The sequence below is a fragment of the Pseudophryne corroboree genome, chromosome 8 (genome assembly GCF_028390025.1).
Source record: "Pseudophryne corroboree isolate aPseCor3 chromosome 8, aPseCor3.hap2, whole genome shotgun sequence".
NCBI lineage: Eukaryota > Metazoa > Chordata > Amphibia > Anura > Myobatrachidae > Pseudophryne > Pseudophryne corroboree.
The window spans coordinates 416,131,986-416,153,555 of record NC_086451.1 but is presented as its reverse complement, the minus strand read 5'-3'; the positions used below and the strand labels follow the sequence as shown (position 1 = coordinate 416,153,555).

Genomic DNA, 21,570 nt, shown 5'->3' with positions numbered 1-21,570 from the left:
GGGCAGGTGTCTTCACCATGTGGCCCTCTCGCTGTTGTGGAAACACATAGCAACACATGCTGGTACATGTTGTTCCACAACAGCTGGAGGGACACATGTTGAAGACCCCTTGCGTTATGTGGAATTTTACAGTGACATGTTTGCACTTAAATATTTTATATTGTTACCTCAGAAAATGTGTGCCAACTGTTTAAAAGAAAAAATATAATAACAACTTTTGAACCAAATTTTTATAACTGAAAACGAAATAAACAAAAATTGTTTGCACACAAAAACTTGTCTGTCTTCTCTACTGCAACATTGTTTGAAGATTAGCTGCAATGGTGGCCCTTATGCACTCGCTGGCAGCGTCATGCCCCCCCCCACCAAGCCTGGTGCATCATGTACAGCGACCCCCGCCCCATGATCATGTATATTCCACTCGGGGAGAAAGTTTTCCTTTTGAATCTCACATATGTTATGGAGAATGCAGCAGGCCACTACTATATCTGGCATTATTTTCAAGTCCACATCATTCCTCTTCATGAGGCAGCGCCAGCGTCCTTTTAAACGCCTAAACGCATTCTCCACTGCCATACGGGCCGAACTTAGGGCATGGGTATATGATGTCTGTTCGGGGGATAAGTGAACATGCTGGGTGTAGCCCTTCATTAGCCAGCGCTGTAATGGGTATGCTGCATCACCAATGAGATGGACCGGGATGTCCACACCATGTACGATCACCGATTTCTCTGACGTCCTAAGTGGATGCTGGGGACTCCGTCAGGACCACAGGGGGACTAGCGGCTCCGCAGGAGACAGGGCACAAAAGTAAAAGCTTTAGGATCAGGTGGTGTGCACTGGCTCCTCCCCCTATGACCCTCCTCCAAGCCTCAGTTAGGTTTTTGTGCCCGGCCGAGAAGGGTGCAATCTATGTGGCTCTCCTAAAGAGCTGCTTAGAGTAAAAGTTTTATTAGGTTTTTTATTTTCAGTGAGTCCTGCTGGCAACAGGCTCACTGCAACGAGGGACTTAGGGGAGAAGAAGTGAACTCACCTGCGTGCAGGATGGATTGGCTTCTTAGGCTACTGGACACTAGCTCCAGAGGGACGATCACAGGTACAGCCTGGATGGGTCACCGGAGCCGCGCCGCCGACCACCTTGCAGATGCTGAAGAGAGAAGAGGTCCAGAAATCGGCGGCTGAAGACTTCTCAGTCTTCATGAGGTAGCGCACAGCACTGCAGCTGTGCGCCATTGCTCTCAGCACACTTCACACCAACGGTCACTGAGGGTGCAGGGCGCTGGGGGGGGCGCCCTGGGCAGCAATGAAAGTACCTATACTGGCTAAAAATACATCACATATAGCCTCTGGGGCTATATGGATGTATTTAACCCCTGCCAGGTTGTCAGAAAAATGAGAGAAGAAGCCCGCCGAAAAGGGGGCGGGGCCTATTCTCCTCAGCACACAGCGCCATTTTCCCTCACAGAACTGCTGGAGGGAAGGCTCCCAGGCTCTCCCCTGCACTGCACTACAGAAACAGGGTTAAAACAGAGAGGGGGGGCACTTATTTGGCGATATGATTATATATTAAGATGCTATAAGGGAAAACACTTATATAAAGGTTGTCCCTGTATAATTATAGCGTTTTGGTGTGTGCTGGCAAACTCTCCCTCTGTCTCCCCAAAGGGCTAGTGGGGTCCTGTCCTCTATCAGAGCATTCCCTGTGTGTGTGCTGTGTGTCGGTACGTGTGTGTCGACATGTATGAGGACGATGTTGGTGAGGAGGCGGAGCAATTGCCTGTAATGGTGATGTCACTCTCTAGGGAGTCGACACCGGAATGGATGGCTTATTTAGGGAATTACGTGATAATGTCAACACGCTGCAAGGTCGGTTGACGACATGAGACGGCCGGCAAACAAATTAGTACCTGTCCAGGCGTCTAAAACACCGTCAGGGGCTTTAAAACGCCCATTTACCTCAGTCGGTCGAGACACGGACACTGACTCCAGTGTCGACGTGTCAGTGTCCGTGTGGGACAACATCACGGCAGTCGCCCACGTAAACAGACAGGGCGGCACAAGAAGCAGGAGGGCAATGGCAGAAACTGCAAGGATTCTTTGCTGGGCGGAAAATCATGTGATAACACTGTCAGCAGTGTTCATTCCGGGAGTGGACAACTGGGAAGCAGACTTCCTTAGCAGGCATGACCTCCACCCGGGAGAGTGGGGACTTCATCGGGAAGTCTTCCACATGAATGTGAACCGTTGGGAAAGACCAAAGGTGGACATGATGGCGTCCCGCCTGAACAAAAAACTGGACAGGTATTGCGCCAGGTCAAGAGACCCTCAGGCAATAGCTGTGGACGTTCTGGTAACACCGTGGGTGTACCAGTCGGTGTATGTGTTCCCTCCTCTGCTTCTCATACCCAAGGTACTGAGAATTATAAGACGTAGAGGAGTAAGAACTATACTCGTGGCTCCGGATTGGCCAAGAAGGACTTGGTACCCGGAACTTCAAGAAATGCTCACAGAGGACTCATGGCCTCTGCCGCTAAGAAGGGACTTGCTTCAGCAAGTACCATGTCTGTTCCAAGACTTACCGCGGCTGCGTTTGACGGCATGGCGGTGGAACGCCGGATCCTAAGGGAAAAAGGCATTCCGGAAGAGGTCATTCCTACCCTGGTCAAAGCCAGGAAGGAGGTGACCGCACAACATTATCACCACATGTGGCGAAAATATGTTGCGTGGTGTGAGGCCAGGAAGGCCCCACGAAGAAATTTCAACTCGGTCGATTCCTGCATTTCCTGCAAACAGGAGTGTCTATGGGCCTCAAATTGGGGTCCATTAGGGTTCAAATTTCGGCCCTGTCAATTTTCTTCCAGAAAAGATTGGCTTCAGTTCCTGAAGTCCAGAAGTTTGTCAAGGGAGTACTGCATATACAACCCCCTTTTGTGCCTCCAGTGGCACTGTGGGATCTCAACGTAGTTCTGGGATTCCTCAAATCACATTGGTTTAAACCGCTCAAATCTGTGGATTTGAAATATCTCACATGGAAAGTGACCATGCTGTTGGCCCTGGCCTCGGCCAGGCGAGTGTCAGAATTGGCGGCTTTGTCTCACAAAGCCCATATCTGATTGTCCATTCGGACAGGGCAGAGCTGCGGACTCGTCCCCAGTTTCTCCCTAAGGTGGTGTCAGCGTTTCACCTGCACCAGCTTATTGTGGTACCTGCGGCTACTAGGGACTTGGAGGACTCCAAGTTGCTGGATGTTGTCAGGGCCCTGAAAATATAGGTTCCAGGACGGCTGGAGTCAGGAAAACTGACTTGCTGTTATCCTGTAGGCACCCAAAAAACTGGGTGCTCTTGCTTCTAAGCAGACGATTGCTAGTTGGATGTGTAGTACAATTCAGCTTGCACATTCTGTGGCAGGCCTGCCACAGCCAAAATATGTAAATGCCCATTCCACAAGGAAGGTGGGCTCATCTTGGGCGGCTGCCCGAGGGGTCTCGGCTTTACAACTTTGCCGAGCTGCTACTTGGTCAGGGGCACACCCTGGCTGAGGAGGACCTGGAGTTCTCTTATTCGGTGCTGTAGAGTCATCCGCACTCTCCCGCCCGTTTGGGAGCTTTGGTATAATCCCCATGGTCCTGACGGAGTCCCCAGCATCCACTTAGGACGTCAGAGAAAATAAGAATTTACTTACCGATAATTCTATTTCTCGTAGTCCGTAGTGGATGCTGGGCGCCCATCCCAAGTGCGGATTGTCTGAAATACTTGTACATAGTTATTGTTACAAAAATCGGGTTATTATTGTTGTGAGCCATCTTTTCAGAGGCTCCGCTGTTATCATGCTGTTAACTGGGTTCAGATCACAGGTTGTACAGTGTGATTGGTGTGGCTGGTATGAGTCTTACCCGGGATTCAAAATCCTTCCTTATTGTGTACGCTCGTCCGGGCACAGTATCCTAACTGAGGCTTGGAGGAGGGTCATAGGGGGAGGAGCCAGTGCACACCACCTGATCCTAAAGCTTTTACTTTTGTGCCCTGTCTCCTGCGGAGCCGCTAGTCCCCCTGTGGTCCTGACGGAGTCCCCAGCATCCACTACGGACTACGAGAAATAGAATTATCGGTAAGTAAATTCTTATTTTCTGTTAATAAAACATTAATATTATTACAGGGGTAAAACTTGACTATTGGTTTATGGGCGAACATTTCAGTTTAGGTAGTAAATAATCTTACCTCTCGAGGGAAAAGCCATCCACCAAGCTTGTCCTCAGCAATACTGTAAAGATCGGAGTTGGCGAGAACCCTTGCATCATGTGACCGTCCGGGCCACCCTATGAAGACATCTGTGAAACTAAAAATAAAGGTTTATGCATTATCATAAAACAGGCCAAGCCTATTTCAAACACATTAATGAAACAGTGCTTACCAGTATTTGTGGTCCACTACCGCTTGCAGAACAATGGAATGCCAACCCTTACGATTGTAATAGTCTGCTGGGTTGTCACGGGGGGCGATGATGGGGATGTGGGTCCCATCTATGGCACCAGCACACTGTGGGTAGCCACGCTTCTTAAACCCTTTTATAGTCTCATCTAGCCGCTGTCCTTGTGGCAAGGAAATAAAGCGATGGTACATGGTATCCAGCAATGCCCGCGTGACCTGGTAGACAATCTTGCAGACCGTGCCAATCCCTACTCCAAATAAACTGGAAACTGTGCGATACTCTCCAGGGGTAGCATACCACCAGAGAGCAATCGCTAATCTCCTGGCTGGCTCAATGGGCTTACGGAACCTGGTGGTCTGCATGGTTATTGCGGGGGACAGTAGTTCCAAAACATACTCGAATGTAGCGCGAGACATCCTGAAGTTTGCCATCCACTGCTCCTCCTGATATGCTAGAATAGTCTGCATGAATGCTTCCCCATGTCTGCGATCTCTCATCCACATTCTTCGGCTTGGTGTACAGTTCATTGTTATGAGAGAAATAACAACAGTGGATGATATACGCGCTCTCCTCCTTTTCAAATATTTGCGTCGATAGGTAGCCCTCTCTGCAAAGAATTGAGCTCTCCTTCTCCAGCTCTGCAGTAGGTAGCACAAGGTGAAAAGCTGCATCAAGCTGTCTGTAGCAGAAAGCAGCAGTAAACTGCAAACAGTCTGCGACTCCATGCTAGACACAGCTACTGCACCGGCGTCCATTGCTGCAATGCTGTGAGCAGGCCCCACCCCTCTGTTTTGGTCCTTTTGATGACATCATCTTGATGAGACAGTAAAAAGTCCATTTGTAATGACAGCAATAGGCTTTTACAGAGCTTACCCGGGTTAGGTGGAAACAGATCAGACACGGGAATAACCCGTGTCGAAGTGTAGTGGAAACGGGGGAGCCGACACGGGTTGTAGCAGTGTTAAACATCCCGGATCGGACACGGTACGTAGGTCGAAAAGGGGTGTTAGATTTCAGTTTGAACACACCCCACCCAAATCTAACACTCTCTGCACGTTATATCTGCCCCACCTGCAGTGCACATGGGCCCTCATTCCGAGTTGTTCGCTCGCAAGCTGCTTTTAGCAGCATTGCACACGTAAGCCGCCGCCTACTGGGAGTGAATCTTAGCTTAGCAAAATTGCGAACGAAAGATTCTCAAAATTGCGATTAGAAATTTCTAAGCAGTTTCTTAGTAGCTCGACACTTACTCTGCCACTGCGATCAGTTCAGTCAGTTTCGTTCCTGGTTTGACGTCACAAACACACCCAGCGTTTCGCCCAGGCACTCCCCCGTTTCTCCAGCCACTCCCGCGTTTTTCCCAGAAAAGGCAGCGTTTTTTCACACACTCCCATAAAATGGCAAGTTTCCGCCCAGAAACACCCACTTCCTGTCAATCACATTGCGATCACCAGAACAAAGAAAAAAACTCGTAATGCCGTGAGTAAAATACCAAACTTCTTAGCAAATGTACTTGGCGCAGTCGCAGTGCGAACAGCGCGCATGCGCAATTAGCGGAAAATCGCTGCGATGCGAAGAAAATTACCGAGCGAACAACACGGAATGAGGGACATGGTTTTGTCCAACTGCTAACAAATTTCCTGCTGTGATCAACTCTGAAATAGGCCCCATGCGCACTGCAGGGGGGGCAGATATAAAGTGTGCAGAGAGAGTTAGATTTGGGTGTGGTGTGTTCAAACTGAAATCTAAATTGCAGTGGAAAAATAAAGCAGCCAGTATTTACCCTGCACAGAAACAATATAACCCACCCAAATCTAACGCTCTCTGCACGTTATATCTGCCCCACCCACCCCTGCAGTGCATATGGTTTTGCCCAACTTCTAACACATTTGAGGCTACGATCAGGTCTGAGTTACCCCCTATATTCTAATTAGGTAATATGCCATGTCAGGAAGCATATTGCATTTCTGGGACCACAATTAACCTTTTCATGTGTCTCCACCTTTTTTTTAACAAGCAGCCACGCTTGCACTAGCCATTACAGTTATGACATCTAGCAGCGAGCCTAAATCCTAGGCCCAGGGCTGTGTCTGCAGTTAACGCTGCCTGACACTTTGCCAGTGACTATACACTTACAGGCGTCCGTCCCCTTTACACCAGGCATGAAAATTCTTACGCTGAGGAAGCAAGAACAGGAAATGGTGATTATTCATCTGCTCCCCCTCCCCCTGTCATTGTGCCAGTTACCAGTCTCCCTCCGCCAGTGTGTACCTGGGTAAACTGAGGAGACACAGCGTACATACACAGAACATAATTTTTAAAACTGACTGCAATAACTAAATAGCATTAAAAAGTACTTAATCCATTTTCCCCAGAAATTGTAGATTTAAGTTTTCCACCCTTCTCATTCTTTTTTTCTGCCATTCCATTGCTGGAAAACCCTAATTCCGGTGACTTACTGCAACTCAGATAGTGTATCTATTACATTACCTGTTATCTAGTGTGGGAGAGAGAACCAACCAGATTCTACAGAACCTTCTAGATAAATGACAGAAACTCTGGGCAACATCTCCACTTTATCTCTTTCCAACTTCAAAGGCTTGATTCATCTTCCCCACAATGAGAAAGAATACGTTCCATCTTTGGGAAGCTCGCTGTCTCTGTGTAGCAGAACACAGGCGTGAGATGTAAGTTACACGGGGAAACAGGTACTGATTAATCACACGGCAAATCCCCACTAAACTAACGCTGAGATTGTGAACACCCCAATATGACGGGTATAGGTTACACACTCATTGTGAAGCGGTGCCTGTTTACTTGCTAGAATATTCTGTTTATTTTCCAGCCTGTCTGCCAGTTTTCCAGCAGGCGTCTCTCTACGTTACTGGCTCCCAGTTAGAAGTGGATATACCAGTTTTTTTTAAACATACTGTACACACGAGCCCCTCCCTCAGAGGATATAAAGCATCTCTCATCCCGCAGCAAAGCTCTGCACTGAGAAAGTTACTGGCATCAAACATGGCTCTTGTACCGGCACCAGGCTACCAGCCTGAATATAACCCGGTGAGTACCACCTAACCAGCTGCTGTGTGTCACTGTGTCTGTGCCTGCACTTACTGTAGAGAGATTAGATCAATGTATTTATTATTATCGCCTTCTCGGCTTATGAAGCATTGTCTGGATAAATGAGATGCCCCCTTGATAAACCCAGCACAAATTTCCCCAAATGTGCCTTAAATTTTGGATCAGATTATTAGAACTTCTGCAGTATAAAAGTTAAGGCTGAGGTGGGCTGGCTCACCACCCTCCTGCTGTCTGCTATTTTGGGTGTGTCTCGTTCCGATCATGAGACTCAGAGACACATATTTGAGATGTTAGAACTAGTTTGTAAAAAAAAAAAAAAAGATCTAGTGCAGACAGTTTTGTCTGAATAAGTAAATTAACCACTTTCTGCTGCAACTGGGATTTCACCAGACTACACAATTATAATTTTACTGATGAATTGAAGTACAAAGGGCTATGCCATTACATATAACACTACTCTACCTTCTCAGTTTAATTCTGTATGACCCGATGGTCCTTTACGGTAAATAGGGCTAGGTTCAATCTTTTCACCTGTGAGCCCTGTTCTCAGTCCGGAGAGTGGGCAGAACCGGGGCAATAAGTGGCACAGTATATTGTGTTGGAGTGGAATGGCGTTATCTGAAGATACGCCATGGCACAGCCTCGCCCAGTCAGTTACTATTTACCGTAAGCAGCTCCAAATTAGTAACACTCCTTTGGGCCTTTGTGTGCGACTCTAGTGATGGGCCACCACATACAGTAGCTTAGTATGCAGTATTTCTAATTCCTCTACGGCTTCACTTAGGTAGACATGGCTTTGCCACACGGGCTAAGAGGCAGAGGTTATTGTGGCATACTAAAGTGTGGACATTTCCAGCAAGAGGGGTGTGTCATTCGCAAAGACTCATTCATTCATGAGGGTGCACGGCTCAAAGATACCGCCGTGCCACATGACGCCACCACCTTCCAGGATTTCCACACAGCGCCAGGAATATGAGGGGCGGTGTGCCATCTTATTGTCCCCTCATGTTAATTAATGCCAGCTTTCCAGCCTGCTGTAATCCTCAAATCCATTGTCGTAGTTCCCATCCATTTTGAATGTTGTTTTTTTAAGGACTTTGTGATCATCTGTTTTTAATTAAATATTAAATAGTCATAATAGTTATGTTATTATGTAACTGTTTTTAATCAGGTTTTCCAAAGCCATTGGCGGTTTTGGGAAAACTTGCGTCAACAGCTTTCTACTTGCAGAGGATTGTAAACCATCTCTCCCCACTGTAAGTACTGGTAATGTTAGATACACTCTCACAATGGGGCATACAGTATGTACTAAGCCTTGGAGAGTGATACAGTGGAGAGAGATAAAGGGGGACATGTACTAAGCAGTGATAAAAGTGGAGAAGTGAGCCAGTGAGGAAGTTGCCCATGGCAACCAATCAGCTGCTCTGTATTGTTTTATAGTATGCAAATTATAAATGTTACATCAATGCTGATTGGATGCCATGGGCAACTTCTCCACTAGCTCACTTCTCCATTTTTATCTCTGCTTAGTACATCTCCACCAAAGTCCCAGCCAATCAGCTCCTAACTGCCATGTTACTGGCTGTTTGAAAAATGACAGTTGGGAGCTGATTGGCGGGTACTTTATAAGTCTCCACGTTATCTTTCGCCCAGACTAAAGGGGGGTACACACGGAGCGATAATCTAAGCATTCTGACTAGATTGCTTAGATTTTCAGCAAGATCGCTCCGTGTGTAGCCCTAACAGCGATAGCGATGCGCAGCCCCGCGCATCGCTATCGCTGCTGCTAGATTGGCCTGCATGCAGGCCAATCTAGCGGGTCGCTCACTTCACCCGCTGGGTGAAGTGAGCGGCCCCCCCGTCTCCCCCCGCACGCTCAGCACAGATCGCGCTGTGCTGAGCGCCGGGAGAGATGTGTGCTGAGCGGTTCGCTCAGCACACATCTCTCCAGCATCGGGCCGTGAGTACTGGCCTTTAGTAAATAAGCCCCAATGAGAGAGTATTACCGCTTTCACATCGCAAATGCCGGATCCCACCCGGTAAGAGAAACGTGTCCTTACCGGGTGGGATCCGGCATTTGGTCTCCTTTGATGGCTTTCCGACCCGGCAATATACCGGGTCGGTTGCCATAGCAGCGGGGGGGGCGCAGCAGGGGCGGGGGTGGTGGCGGCGCTGGGAGATGAGCTCATCTCCTGCGCCGCCTCTCCCTATGCTGTGAATGGGAGCCGTGTCGCATCGACGCGGCTCCCATTCACACTGCGCCTGACCCGGTATTCAACCCGGGTATAATCCTTCTTTTATACCGGGTTGAATTACCGGGTCAGGTGACACGCTAATTCGCCGAAAGTGCTTTCACATCGCACACTGACCCGTGTAGACACGGCAATACGCTGTGTCGATACCGGGTTGTTTGTGCGATGTGAAAGGGGTATATCTAACACACAAAAAATTGCACAGCAACTGTATTTGCAAAACTGTCTCTCTAGGCGTTTTTTTTTTTTTTAATTCTTTCAGATATAATTGGCTTCCGGTGGGCGGGGCACCAAGGGGTCTATCCATGAAGCAGTGAAAAGTGTGGAGAAGTGAGATAGTGGAGAAGTTGCCCATAGCAACCAATCAGCATTGACGTAACATTTAGAATTTGCATACTATAAAATTATACAGAGCAGCTGTTTGGTCGCCATGGCTAACTTCTCCACTGGCTCACGTCTCCACTATTTTTACTGCTTCATGAATAGACCCCCAAGCGTGGTCCCATTTTATTTGGGCTTCGGACTTCAACTTTTTAACTGACCGGTAACGGTTTCGGACAAATTCCCCCCAAGTTGATTGTAGCAGTGCCACAACATTAAGGAGTGGTTTGTCTTTGTTTCTGGTCTGGAGTTCCTATTTCTCTGCCAGAGTCAAGCCCGCAAAGTACAGGCATACATGACCGCTCCCCCCCCCCCCCCGTTACTTGGGCGCGAAAAGCTGGGAGATGCTAAGAGCCTCTCCTGCTGTAACTGACATCCCTGCTATGGCTATCTTCCCTGCATCAGAGATTGCTTACGCTGCCTGACCTCAAGACAGACCTGGTCGCATGCAGGCTATTTTTTGCACTGCTGCGACCAGGTAATCGCCGCCCACAAGGGGAGGTAATCGCTGTGCAGGGCTGCAAACGCTTGTGTTGAGAGCTGCACAAACGAAAAGCTTGTGCAGTCTCTGCACAGCACAGGACTTACTCACCCGCTGCGATGATCCTTCCTGGAACTGACGTCAGAATCCCTTGCTGGAAACGGCCGGGCACGCCTGCGTTTTCCTCGACACGCCCAGAAAATGGTGAGTTGACACCCCCGGATGGCCTTTTCCTGTCAATCTTCTTTCGTTCGCCGCTGCAAACTCTTTCTTTGTTGTTTTCGTCGCTGGCCAGCGATGCACCTGTGCATTGCGGCCCCACACATGCGCTGTTCAGAATCGATCGCACGGCTGCAAAAAACTGCAGCGTGCGATCGGGTCTGAATGACCCCCAGTGTGCGGCATTTGTACAGGTGTTTCATAGATAACGCACTGTACCATTGTGCCGGATCTCTTTCCTGGACTTGGGGGTAAATGTATTATACTCCCACATATCGTGGAGGTATAATGCTTCCTGCTTTACTCATACCCTCCAACATTTTGCACATAAAAATCGGAACACATTGGGAAAGGGGGCGTGGCCACGGGTAAACGCCCCTTTTCCTATACTTTCAATGGAAGTTTGGAGAGCCAAAAATCGGTACAGACTATAAAAAAAGGTACTGTACCTGCCAAAAAGGTCCAGCTGGAGGGTATGTTTACTTCTTTACCAAGGGAAAGTAGGAATCGGCAGCACCGAGATGTATTAACATCTCGGAGGCCAAAGTGGAGGAATGAAAGCTCCGCCCTCTGGTGATCGCTGGCAGAACCCCCCACAGCGCATCAGCCTAGTTCCGACGCGAGATCTCGCTACTATCGAGAGATCTCCTATGCAGCCTGGAGCCGGCAGCCGCCGCAGCCAGGGACAGAGCTATCCCTGCTGTGTAGTGAATGGGCAGTGAATGGGCAATGGGCAATGACACCTGCAGCTGTTGAAATCGATAGCTGCAGGTGTTGGAACGGACCGTTCATACATTGCCCTACATAAGGGCGTGCTATCTTACAGAAGTGTTATAGCGGCATGATCTGTGAAGCTATAATACATTTACCTCTAAGCACTATAACACTTCCTGCTCCGCCTCATTACCGATCCGCCGCCCTCTGGGAGTGTATTTTAGCTTAGCAGAATTGCTAACGAAAGGTTAGCAGTTCTGCTATTAAATATTTCCCTGCAGTTTCTGAGTAGCTCCAGACCTACTCCTAGATTGCGATCACTGCAGACTGTTTGGTTCCTGGTTTGACGTCACAAACACGCCCAGCGTTCGGCCAGCCACTCCCCCGTTTCTCCAGCCACTCCTGCGTTTTCGTCTGGCACGCCTGCGTTTTTTAGCACACTCCCGGAAAACGGTCAGTTAACACCCAGAAACACCCACTTCCTGTCAATCACTCACCGATCAGCAGAGCGACTGAAAAGCGTCGCTCGGCCCTGTGTAAAATTGCATAGTTTTGTGTGAAAGTACTTAGCGCGTGCGCCCTGCGGCCCATACGCATGCGCAGAGCTGCCGGTTTTTAGCCTATTGCAATTCTGCTAAAAACGGCAGCGAGCGATCAACTCGGAATGACCCCCTTAGTGTCTGGGTGCCTCAGTGGGTCCAGCTTGTGGGGTATCCAGTTACCCCTGATGCATTTTAATCCGTTAAAAATGGCGGGATATTGTGATTTATGACCAATGGTCATTATCGCGTTATCCAATTAAAGGCCATGATCCCAAGTGTTATCGCGGCTCTGGCGGCTGCACACAAAACATAATCCTGGATAAGTGCGGGTATTGGGGGATAAGGACGCCGGCAGCAGGGCTAATTGGATAGACCCCAGCGCACCTATTACCAATGGTAAAGTACAGCTGCTAACAGGATATCTGATGTCTACAAATTTATCCTTCCTCAATTACATGTTTGGTTTTCCTTTTCTGCTCAAATCTTACCATTGTACATGTGGAGAATTGATAGTTTACTCCTTGTAGTATATGTCCTATCTCCGTTCCAGGGCCCCCTAGGAGCCGTCACTGGAATGCCTCACTTTATTTTTGAAGTCCTCTAATTAATGATAATCACGCATGTCTCTTTATGTTATACTGTTGCCTAATCTTACATGGCCTATACTTATTGCACTGACGTATTTATAATGGGTGCAATGCACCCGTTATTTGTAATATTTACCCTCCGGAGTCCCACGGTGAAGCAGCAGCGCTGCAGAAATCACCGGGGAAATGGCACAGCACCATTTTTCCCAAGGCCGGTTTAAGGGTCACATAGGCCTGGAGCTGAAAATTTTCAAGGGCCTATACTGAGAAGGAGAGGAGCTGTGACCAGTGCTGTGTGATTGTGGCCAGAGCCATGTGGGCATGCATACCCTACACACTATGAGCCCCAATGTCTCCCTAAATACGTAAACATAGAAAAATTGGATAATATTGTGAGAAAAATGACAAAAACAATTTTAATAATGATCAATTATGATTGTTTAGCCAGCTGTGCAGCTGGTCATTATCCTGCTGCCAAAATGATGGGCCTATTTTTATGTGGAGGCTTGGAGCTGTAGCTCCATCCGCCCCATTGTTAATCTGGCCCTGATTTTTCCCATGTTTTGTGCATGAGCAGTAGGAAAATCACTGGAAAAATGGCAGTCACACCATTTCCCTGGAGATCTGCGCATGCGCTGTAGACTCTGAGACAGCACCCCAAGAGACCCTAGTGCCCAGAGTCTCAGCGCTGCCATCAGCTAGATAGGAGGGGGACCTGACGGAGCCTGCACACGGGCCTCCTCCTCTCTAGCCACGCCCCTGACTTATTATATAGTACGATTACTGTCAGGACACTAGAGGCCTAGGAGTGGAGACGGGACATATACTAATATTAAAGCATAAGCTGAAAAAAATGGGGAAGGAAACAAACAAAAACCTTTATTAAATGTTAGAACTGTAGCCCAGCACAGGGCTAGTCCGCTCCACATGCCTGGCACTGCCCCCTCCCCCCGCATAGGTACAAAAGCATCGCACGGTGGCGATGCTTTTGTACCTGAAGAGTAGCTCCCTACCAGCACAGACTCCCGCACGGTCCAGGCACGCCTGCATTGCCCGGACCACGCCCCCAAAACAGCGGTCCAACGCCGCCGGCCCGCCCCCTCCCGCCCTGCGAGCGCCTCTGCCTGTTAATCAGGCAGAGGCGATCTCTGGGCTGAGATGCCAATCGCATGTCTGGCATGTTCCAGCGCACTGCGGCACCAGCACAGTTGAGACCTGATCGGCAGCTGTGCAAAAACGCACAGCAACTATCAGGTCTGAATTAGGCCCTTAATACAGATACTTCATTACAGCAATTTCCATGCACTTGCCCAACATAAGCTGTGGACTGTGCAGCGAGGATGAGTCTCAGGACTCTTACAGTATAGTATGTTCTAGGTACAAGAGGAAGAAGGGCTGGTCAGGGTGAGTCAGCAGCGATCCCGCACTCTGGGTGGGGAGCAGCCAGAAAAACTATTGTTATAAGTGAAGAGGACAGAACAGACCTTAACTCTTTCCATAGCTCTGTCATGCAGGGAAGCCACCATTGTGAATAAGGGGGATGAATCACAGATGGGAGCGGAGCAATGACAGGAACAACTTTTACACCTTGGCAAAACCACGCTGCAGTGAGGGTGGGTTATTATGGGAGCTTAAGTGGCGGGAGGAGCGTTTCCTAACATAAAGCTACATCTGTCCAGCATGTGTGGTCTGCATGCAGAGACATACAGTATTTACCCTGCAGGCAAACAAATAAATGTACCTGCACCCCTCACATTGCATGCTTTTCCCAGGTGCAAAATTACTTGTTGTTTTCTTTTTTTTTTTTGTTTTGCTCCCAAATCAGCCCCAAAGTTATGGGGCTGATTTCTCACCATCTGCATCGATAGGATGTGATAAAATCGTCCCAATCCGCACTGCGATAATTGATTACATCGCACAGCTGTATCAAGCTCTGTCCCTGCGATGCCACTCCGCTGCATCATCATGGCATTGTTTGTAGAAAAATACCCATGTCAGGCTGCTCATGCGCCGCCACCGCCGTTGCTGCTATCGCCGCCGGGTGAGACCCCCCCCCCTGCCCCCCCATCCCATTGGACACACAGAGCTTATCACACTGCCGGCTCCCTGTAAAGCTGTGCAGAAGTACACATGAGCCTGGGCCTAATTCAGACCTGATCGCTGTTGTGCGAATTCGCAAGATGGCTGATTATCGGTCGCGCATGTGTACGTATCATAATGCACACGCGCGTGATGCCAAACTGTAAAAGAATCCAGCAAATTTTTTGAACGCTAGGCGTACGCAAGTAGATTGACAGGAAGTGGGCGTTTGGGGGAGGTAACTGGCCGTTTTCTGGGAGTGTCAGGAAAAATGCAGGAGTTCTCAAGCGTTTTCAGGGCGGGTGTGTGACGTCAGCTCCGGCCCCGATCAGGGATGATGACCCCAACCCTCCAATAATATCGCTTTTATTCGTGACACCTATTATTTGCACAGGATCTACAACTCCTGTTACACAAAGCACCACAACTCCTGTTGCACAGAGCTCTACAACTCCTATTACACAAAGCACTACAACTCCTATTACACAAAGCTCTACAACTCCTATTACACAAAGCACCACAACTCCTGTTGCACACAGCACTACAACTCCTGTTGCACAGAGCTCTACACCTATTGCACACAGCACTAAAACTAATGCACAAAGTACTACACCTCCTACTACACGCAGCAATACAACTACTACTGCATGCAGCGCTACCTCCTACTGCAGGCAACAATACACCCCCTACTGAATGCAGCACTACACCTCCTACTGCATGCAGCACTACACCTCCTACTGCATGCAGCACTACACCTCCTACTGCACGCAGCACTGCCTCCTACTGCATGCAACACTACACCTACTACTACTACTACTACTACACACAGCAATACACCTCCTACTGCACGCAGCACTACACCTCCTGCTGCATGCAGCACTACACCTCCTACTGCATGCAGCACTACACCTCCTACTGCATGCAACACCACACCTACTACTACTACACACAGCAATACACCTCCTACTGCATGCAGCACTACACCTCCTACTGCATGCAACACCACACCTACTACTACTACTACTACTACACACAGCAATACACCTCCTACTGCATGCAGCACTACACCTCCTACTGCATGCAACACCACACCTACTACTACTACACACAGCAATACACCTCCTACTGCATGCAGCACTACACCTCCTACTGCATGCAGCACTACACCTCCTGCTGCACGCAGCACTGCCTCCTACTGCATGCAACACCACACCTACTACTACTACACACAGCAATACACCTCCTACTGCATGCAGCACTACACCTCCTACTGCATGCAGCACTACACCTCCTGCTGCACGCAGCACTGCCTCCTACTGCATGCAACACCACACCTACTACTACTACACACAGCAATACACCTCCTACTGCACGCAGCACTACACCTCCTGCTGCATGCAGCACTACACCTCCTACTGCATGCAGCACTACACCTCCTACTGCATGCAACACCACACCTACTACTACTACACACAGCAATACACCTCCTACTGCATGCAGCACTACACCTCCTACTGCATGCAACACCACACCTACTACTACTACACACAGCAATACACCTCCTACTGCATGCAGCACTACACCTCCTACTGCATGCAGCACTACACCTCCTACTGCATGCAGCACTACACCTCCTACTGCACGCAGCACTGCCTCCTACTGCATGCAACACTACACCTACTACTACTACTACTACTACTACACACAGCAATACACCTCCTACTGCACGCAGCACTACACCTCCTGCTGCATGCAGCACTACACCTCCTACTGCATGCAGCACTACACCTCCTACTGCATGCAACACCACACCTACTACTACTACACACAGCAATACACCTCCTACTGCATGCAGCACTACACCTCCTACTGCATGCAACACCACACCTACTACTACTACACACAGCAATACACCTCCTACTGCATGCAGCACTACACCTCCTACTGCATGCAGCACTACACCTCCTGCTGCACGCAGCACTGCCTCCTACTGCATGCAACACCACACCTACTACTACTACACACAGCAATACACCTCCTACTGCATGCAGCACTACACCTCCTACTGCATGCAGCACTACACCTCCTGCTGCACGCAGCACTGCCTCCTACTGCATGCAACACCACACCTACTACTACTACACACAGCAATACACCTCCTACTGCATGCCGCACTACACCTCCTGCTGCGCGCAGCACTACCTCCTACTGCATGCAACACTACACCTACTACTACTACACACAGCAATACACATCCTACTGCACGCAGCACTACACCTCCTGCTGCACGCAGCACTACCTCCTACTGTACGCACACTACACCTCCTACTGCATGCAGCACTACACCTCCTGCTGCAGGCAGCACTACACCTCCTGCTGCAGGCAGCACTACACCTCCTGCTGCACGCAACACTACCTCCTACTGCACGCAGCACTACCTCCTACTGCACGCAGCAATACACCTCCTATTGCACGCAGCACTACACCTCCTACCGCACGCAGCACTGCATTTCCTACTGCATGCAGCACTACACTTCCTACTGCATGCAGCGCTACAACTATTGCACAGAATACTACACCTCCTGCTGCACGCAGCACTACACCTCCTGCTGCACGCAGCACTACCTCCTGCTGCACGCAACACTACCTCCTACTGCACGCAGCACTACACCTCCTACTGCACGCAGCAATACACCTCCTATTGCACGCAGCACTACCTCCTACCGCACGCAGCACTACACCTCCTACCGCACGCAACACTACACCTCCTACCGCACGCAGCACTGCATCTCCTACTGCACGCAGCACTACACTTCCTACTGCATGCAGCGCTACAACTATTGCACAAAATACTACACCTCCTACTGCACTCAGCACTACACCTCCTATTGCACGCAGCACTACAACTAATGCAAAAAGTACTACAGCTCCTACTGCACGCAGCACTACACTTCCTACTGCACGCAACACTACACCTCCTACTGCACGCTGCACTACACCTCCTACTGCATGCAGCACTACACCTCCTACTGCACGCAACACTACACTTCCTACTGCACGCAGCACTACACCTCCTACTGCACACAACGCTACAGCTCCTACTGCACGCAGCACTACAGCTCCTACTGCACGCAACACCACACCTACTACTACTACACACAGCAATACACCTCCTACTGCACGCAGCACTACACCTCCTACTGCACGCAGCGCTACACCTCCTACTGCACGCAGCGCTACACCTCCTACTGCACGCAGCGCTACACCTCCAACTGCACGCACCACTACACCTCCTACTGCACTACACCTTCTGCTGCACGCAGCACTATATATCAGACGCATCTCGCACTGGGTATAGAGCTAGTATAAGTGCGCACAGATGGTGGTGACTATGGAACCAAGAATACAGACAAGTGTGGGCGCTTTAAAAAGTTTTGCATTTTATTAGGTACTATTAGGTCTAACCAACAAGGTACATAACTATTATAGATCTGTATCAGGGACCTTTTTTTAGTAGTCACGTCATTTTGTTGTCTCCATAAACAAGGAATCTGCCTCATTATAAGCTCACACCTGATGCTCGGGCCACGTAGTGAAAGCTGGACAGTGACCCATCACACTTCCCTCGGGGAGAGCAAAACAGGATAATGCTGGGTGTGGCTGCTTTCCAAGCATAAACCTGACACATTGCCAATATCAATTATCAGGATTTACTGCCAGTCATTATCCCTCTAAACCCTAGCCTAGAACCCTATTCAGCAGCAGTTGCAGTTTTAATAAAACAGCAAATCACTCTCATTCTGGAGGCCGCCCAGCATGCTAATGGTGGCCAGCGATGCAATCGCAATACAACTGTGATCGCAATGCTGATTAAGGGTAGCCTACCGCCTGCGCAGCCACCTCTACACCTATAGCATATTCACCACCATCATCAGCGTGACCGCCATCGCACCAATCCTCAGACACCCACAGCTGAGACAGATGCTGATAGTGGCATATGCATCACCACGCAGGTCTGCATCGTACCCTTCCCTGTCCCAGATCTCCAGTCGCATGCAGGCAGATGTGAGCAAATATACACATTGGGCATATGATGTAGCCGGGTCACATTAATTCTATGTTACTGAAATTGGGAATACCAACGGGGTGGCTATGGGGGGATCCGGTCTTTAGGTCGACAGTAAGTAGGTCGAGACTGTCTAGGTCGTCCACTATTGGTCGACAGTATGTAGGTCGACATGGTTTCTAGGTCGACGGGGACTCTAGGCCGACATGACAAAAGGTCGACATGCATTTTTTTAATTTTTGTAACTTTTTCATACTTTACGATCCACGTGGACTGCAGTTGGGAACGGTAAGCGCAGCGGTAATGGAGCGAAGCATGACGAGGGGACACGGTGCACTAATTGGAGTTCCCGGTCACTAAACGGAGAAAACGATACCAAAAAAAAGTGAAAAAATTCATGTCGACTTTTTCTCATGTCAACCTAGAGTCCCTGTGGACCTTTAAACCATGTCAACCTGCTTACTGTCGACCAATAGTGGTCGACCTAGACACTGTCGTTCTAAGTCTAATCTACCTAACATACCACACCCGGGTATGGGAGGGGTGCCTATGGGAACTAATGTCACTGGCAAATTGGGACAAAAAGAGATGTGATGCTCACAAATTAGATAATAAAAGTACGTTTAGAGGGAGATTTATCAAAGCATCTAAAAAGGAAGAGTGGAGAAGTTTCCCATAGCAACCTATCAGATTTTTATGATTTTACAGAATGTACTAGATAGCTAATAGAGAGAATCGTATTAGTTGCTATGGGCAACACCTCCCCCTTCCTTTTTATGTTTGATAAATATCTTTTCACCGAAAGGGCAGTGCATCGCAATAACTACATGTGATGCAGTACCAATTGCGGCCAGAAGGTGTCAGCACAGAACCAAACTTCCAGTGCTACTTATGAGGGACTTGTAGCAGCCCAGTGGCTGGCTGCCTAACTTTCCTGAATAACGGCACCTTAGAGTATCAACATTTTTTTCATGGCACCTCTAGGTTAGAATTTGGTTTGGTCCTGGACCACCAACCCGGGGCACCCCTGCAGCACCCCAGGGTGTAATAGCCCTGTTTGGGACACTGGTAAAGTAAAATCCTATATTTTCTGCCAACCAACCTCATTATTTTGCCCATTGCCCGGCAAGTACATAATATGTCTTTTCCTGTTAATTTAGAAAAAAATAAAATGGTTTCTGATGGATATACTTGGAAATGCCACAGAAGACCTGACACTAATTACCATTACATGCTGGTTATACAGCTTTCACATCGCACCCGGGAATTGGAAACAGGTTCTTCCCGGGCGCAACCCAGCATTTGGACCCTTTCAGCCTGGCTTCCCGACCCTGCAATATTCCGGGTCGGGTTGCCATCAGGGGCGGAGACGGTGACGACATCGGGGGTGAGCGCGGAGGCAGCGCTGGGAGATGAAATCATCTCCACTCGGCCTCTGCCTATGCTGTGAACGGGTCCTGGGTTGCATCGACCCGGCAACCCATTCACACTGCACCTGACCGGGTTGAATTACCGGGTCAGGTGACCTGGGAATTCGTCAGTGACCCCTTTCACCGGTTGATACCGGGTTATTTGTGCAGTGTGAAAGGGGTATTGTTGAGTCAGTAACTTTAGAGCAAAAAAATCTTTCCTACAATGTCTGTAAATCCTTTTGCGTATGACATGGACCCACCATCATGTTCCCTGTAAGCAGGGATGTTACTAGGTGTGTGCGGAGAGGGCACAGAGGGTAGGGGACACTTGTCAATTATCAGTTTTTATTACTTGCAGCTTCCCCCCTTTTTGAAGCCCAGCATCTCCTGACCGCCACTGTCTCCTAACCACACCCCTTCTGTCGCTAATACCAATTCAGCATTCATGGGGTGGAATTCAATTGTTGAGTGTTGGATGTCTATTAAAACAGACACCCAACTGACTTTTCAAAGAATTGAATACCCCCCATGGACTCAACTTGCGATTTCTTTGTTATTCAGTCACACTGTCCTTTATTACATTTCAAGATTCTGACATACCCAGGATTTGAACCCATTGCCTGTGGCATTGCAGTCAGACAATTTATTCATTGAGCTATGTGTCCTTGCATAGAAATATAGAGAATTCTAACTATGTGAAGCGTATATTGGGGGTCATTCCGAGTTGATCGCTCGCTGCCGACTTTTGCAGCGCAGCGATCAGGTGAAAAAATGGCATTTCTGCACATGCGTATGCCCCGCAATGCGCACGCGCGACATACGGGTACAAAGCTCTTTGTGGTTGTGCTCAGGTTCTAGCGAAGTTTTCCTTTGCACTGGCGGCCGCAAGAAGATTGACAGGAAGGGGGCGTTACTGGGTGTCAACTGACCATTTTCAGGGAGTGGTTGTAAAAACGCAGGCGTCTGAAAAAACGCAGAGGTGGCTGGGCGTTCGCTGGGCGGGTTTATAACGTCAAATCCGGACACGAATAGGCTGAAGTGATCGCAAGCGCTGAGTAGGTTCAGAGCTACTCAGAAACTGCACAAACTGTTTTTGTAGAGCTCGGCTGCACATGCGTTTGCACTTTTGCTAAGCTAAAATACACTCCCCAGAGGGCGGCGGCATAGCGTCTGCACGGCTGCTAAAACTAGCTAGCGAGCGATCAACTCGGAATGACCCCCATTGTACTTTGTGAAAAAATGATCAGCATTGCGGCTGAGCAGATCTATGTAGTGTGTGGCTGTAAGGGATTGGACGTATATTGCTGCACACTACATAGATCTG

General features: G+C 49.0%; 1 protein-coding gene and 1 long non-coding RNA gene across 2 annotated transcripts in view; one reads left to right on the top strand and one right to left on the bottom strand.

Moving 5' to 3' along the window:
- Positions 1 to 243: 243 nt before the first annotated feature.
- LOC134947881 (uncharacterized) lies at positions 244 to 4,509 on the bottom strand. The gene is made up of 3 exons (XR_010182833.1): positions 4,412 to 4,509; positions 4,219 to 4,336; positions 244 to 729 (listed from the first exon to the last, which is right to left on the bottom strand). It is a non-coding gene; the product is annotated as an uncharacterized LOC134947881 (long non-coding RNA).
- A 2,067-nt stretch (positions 4,510 to 6,576) lies between these two features.
- LOC134949386 (galectin-6-like) overlaps positions 6,577 to 21,570 on the top strand; it is a 28,333-nt gene continuing 13,339 nt past the window's right edge. Inside the window, exons 1-2 of the mRNA XM_063937928.1 lie at positions 6,577 to 6,630; positions 7,412 to 7,492. Of these exons, the coding sequence (XP_063793998.1) occupies positions 6,592 to 6,630; positions 7,412 to 7,492 (120 nt within the window). The 5' untranslated portion in view covers positions 6,577 to 6,591. The remainder of the gene's footprint in view (positions 6,631 to 7,411; positions 7,493 to 21,570) is intronic.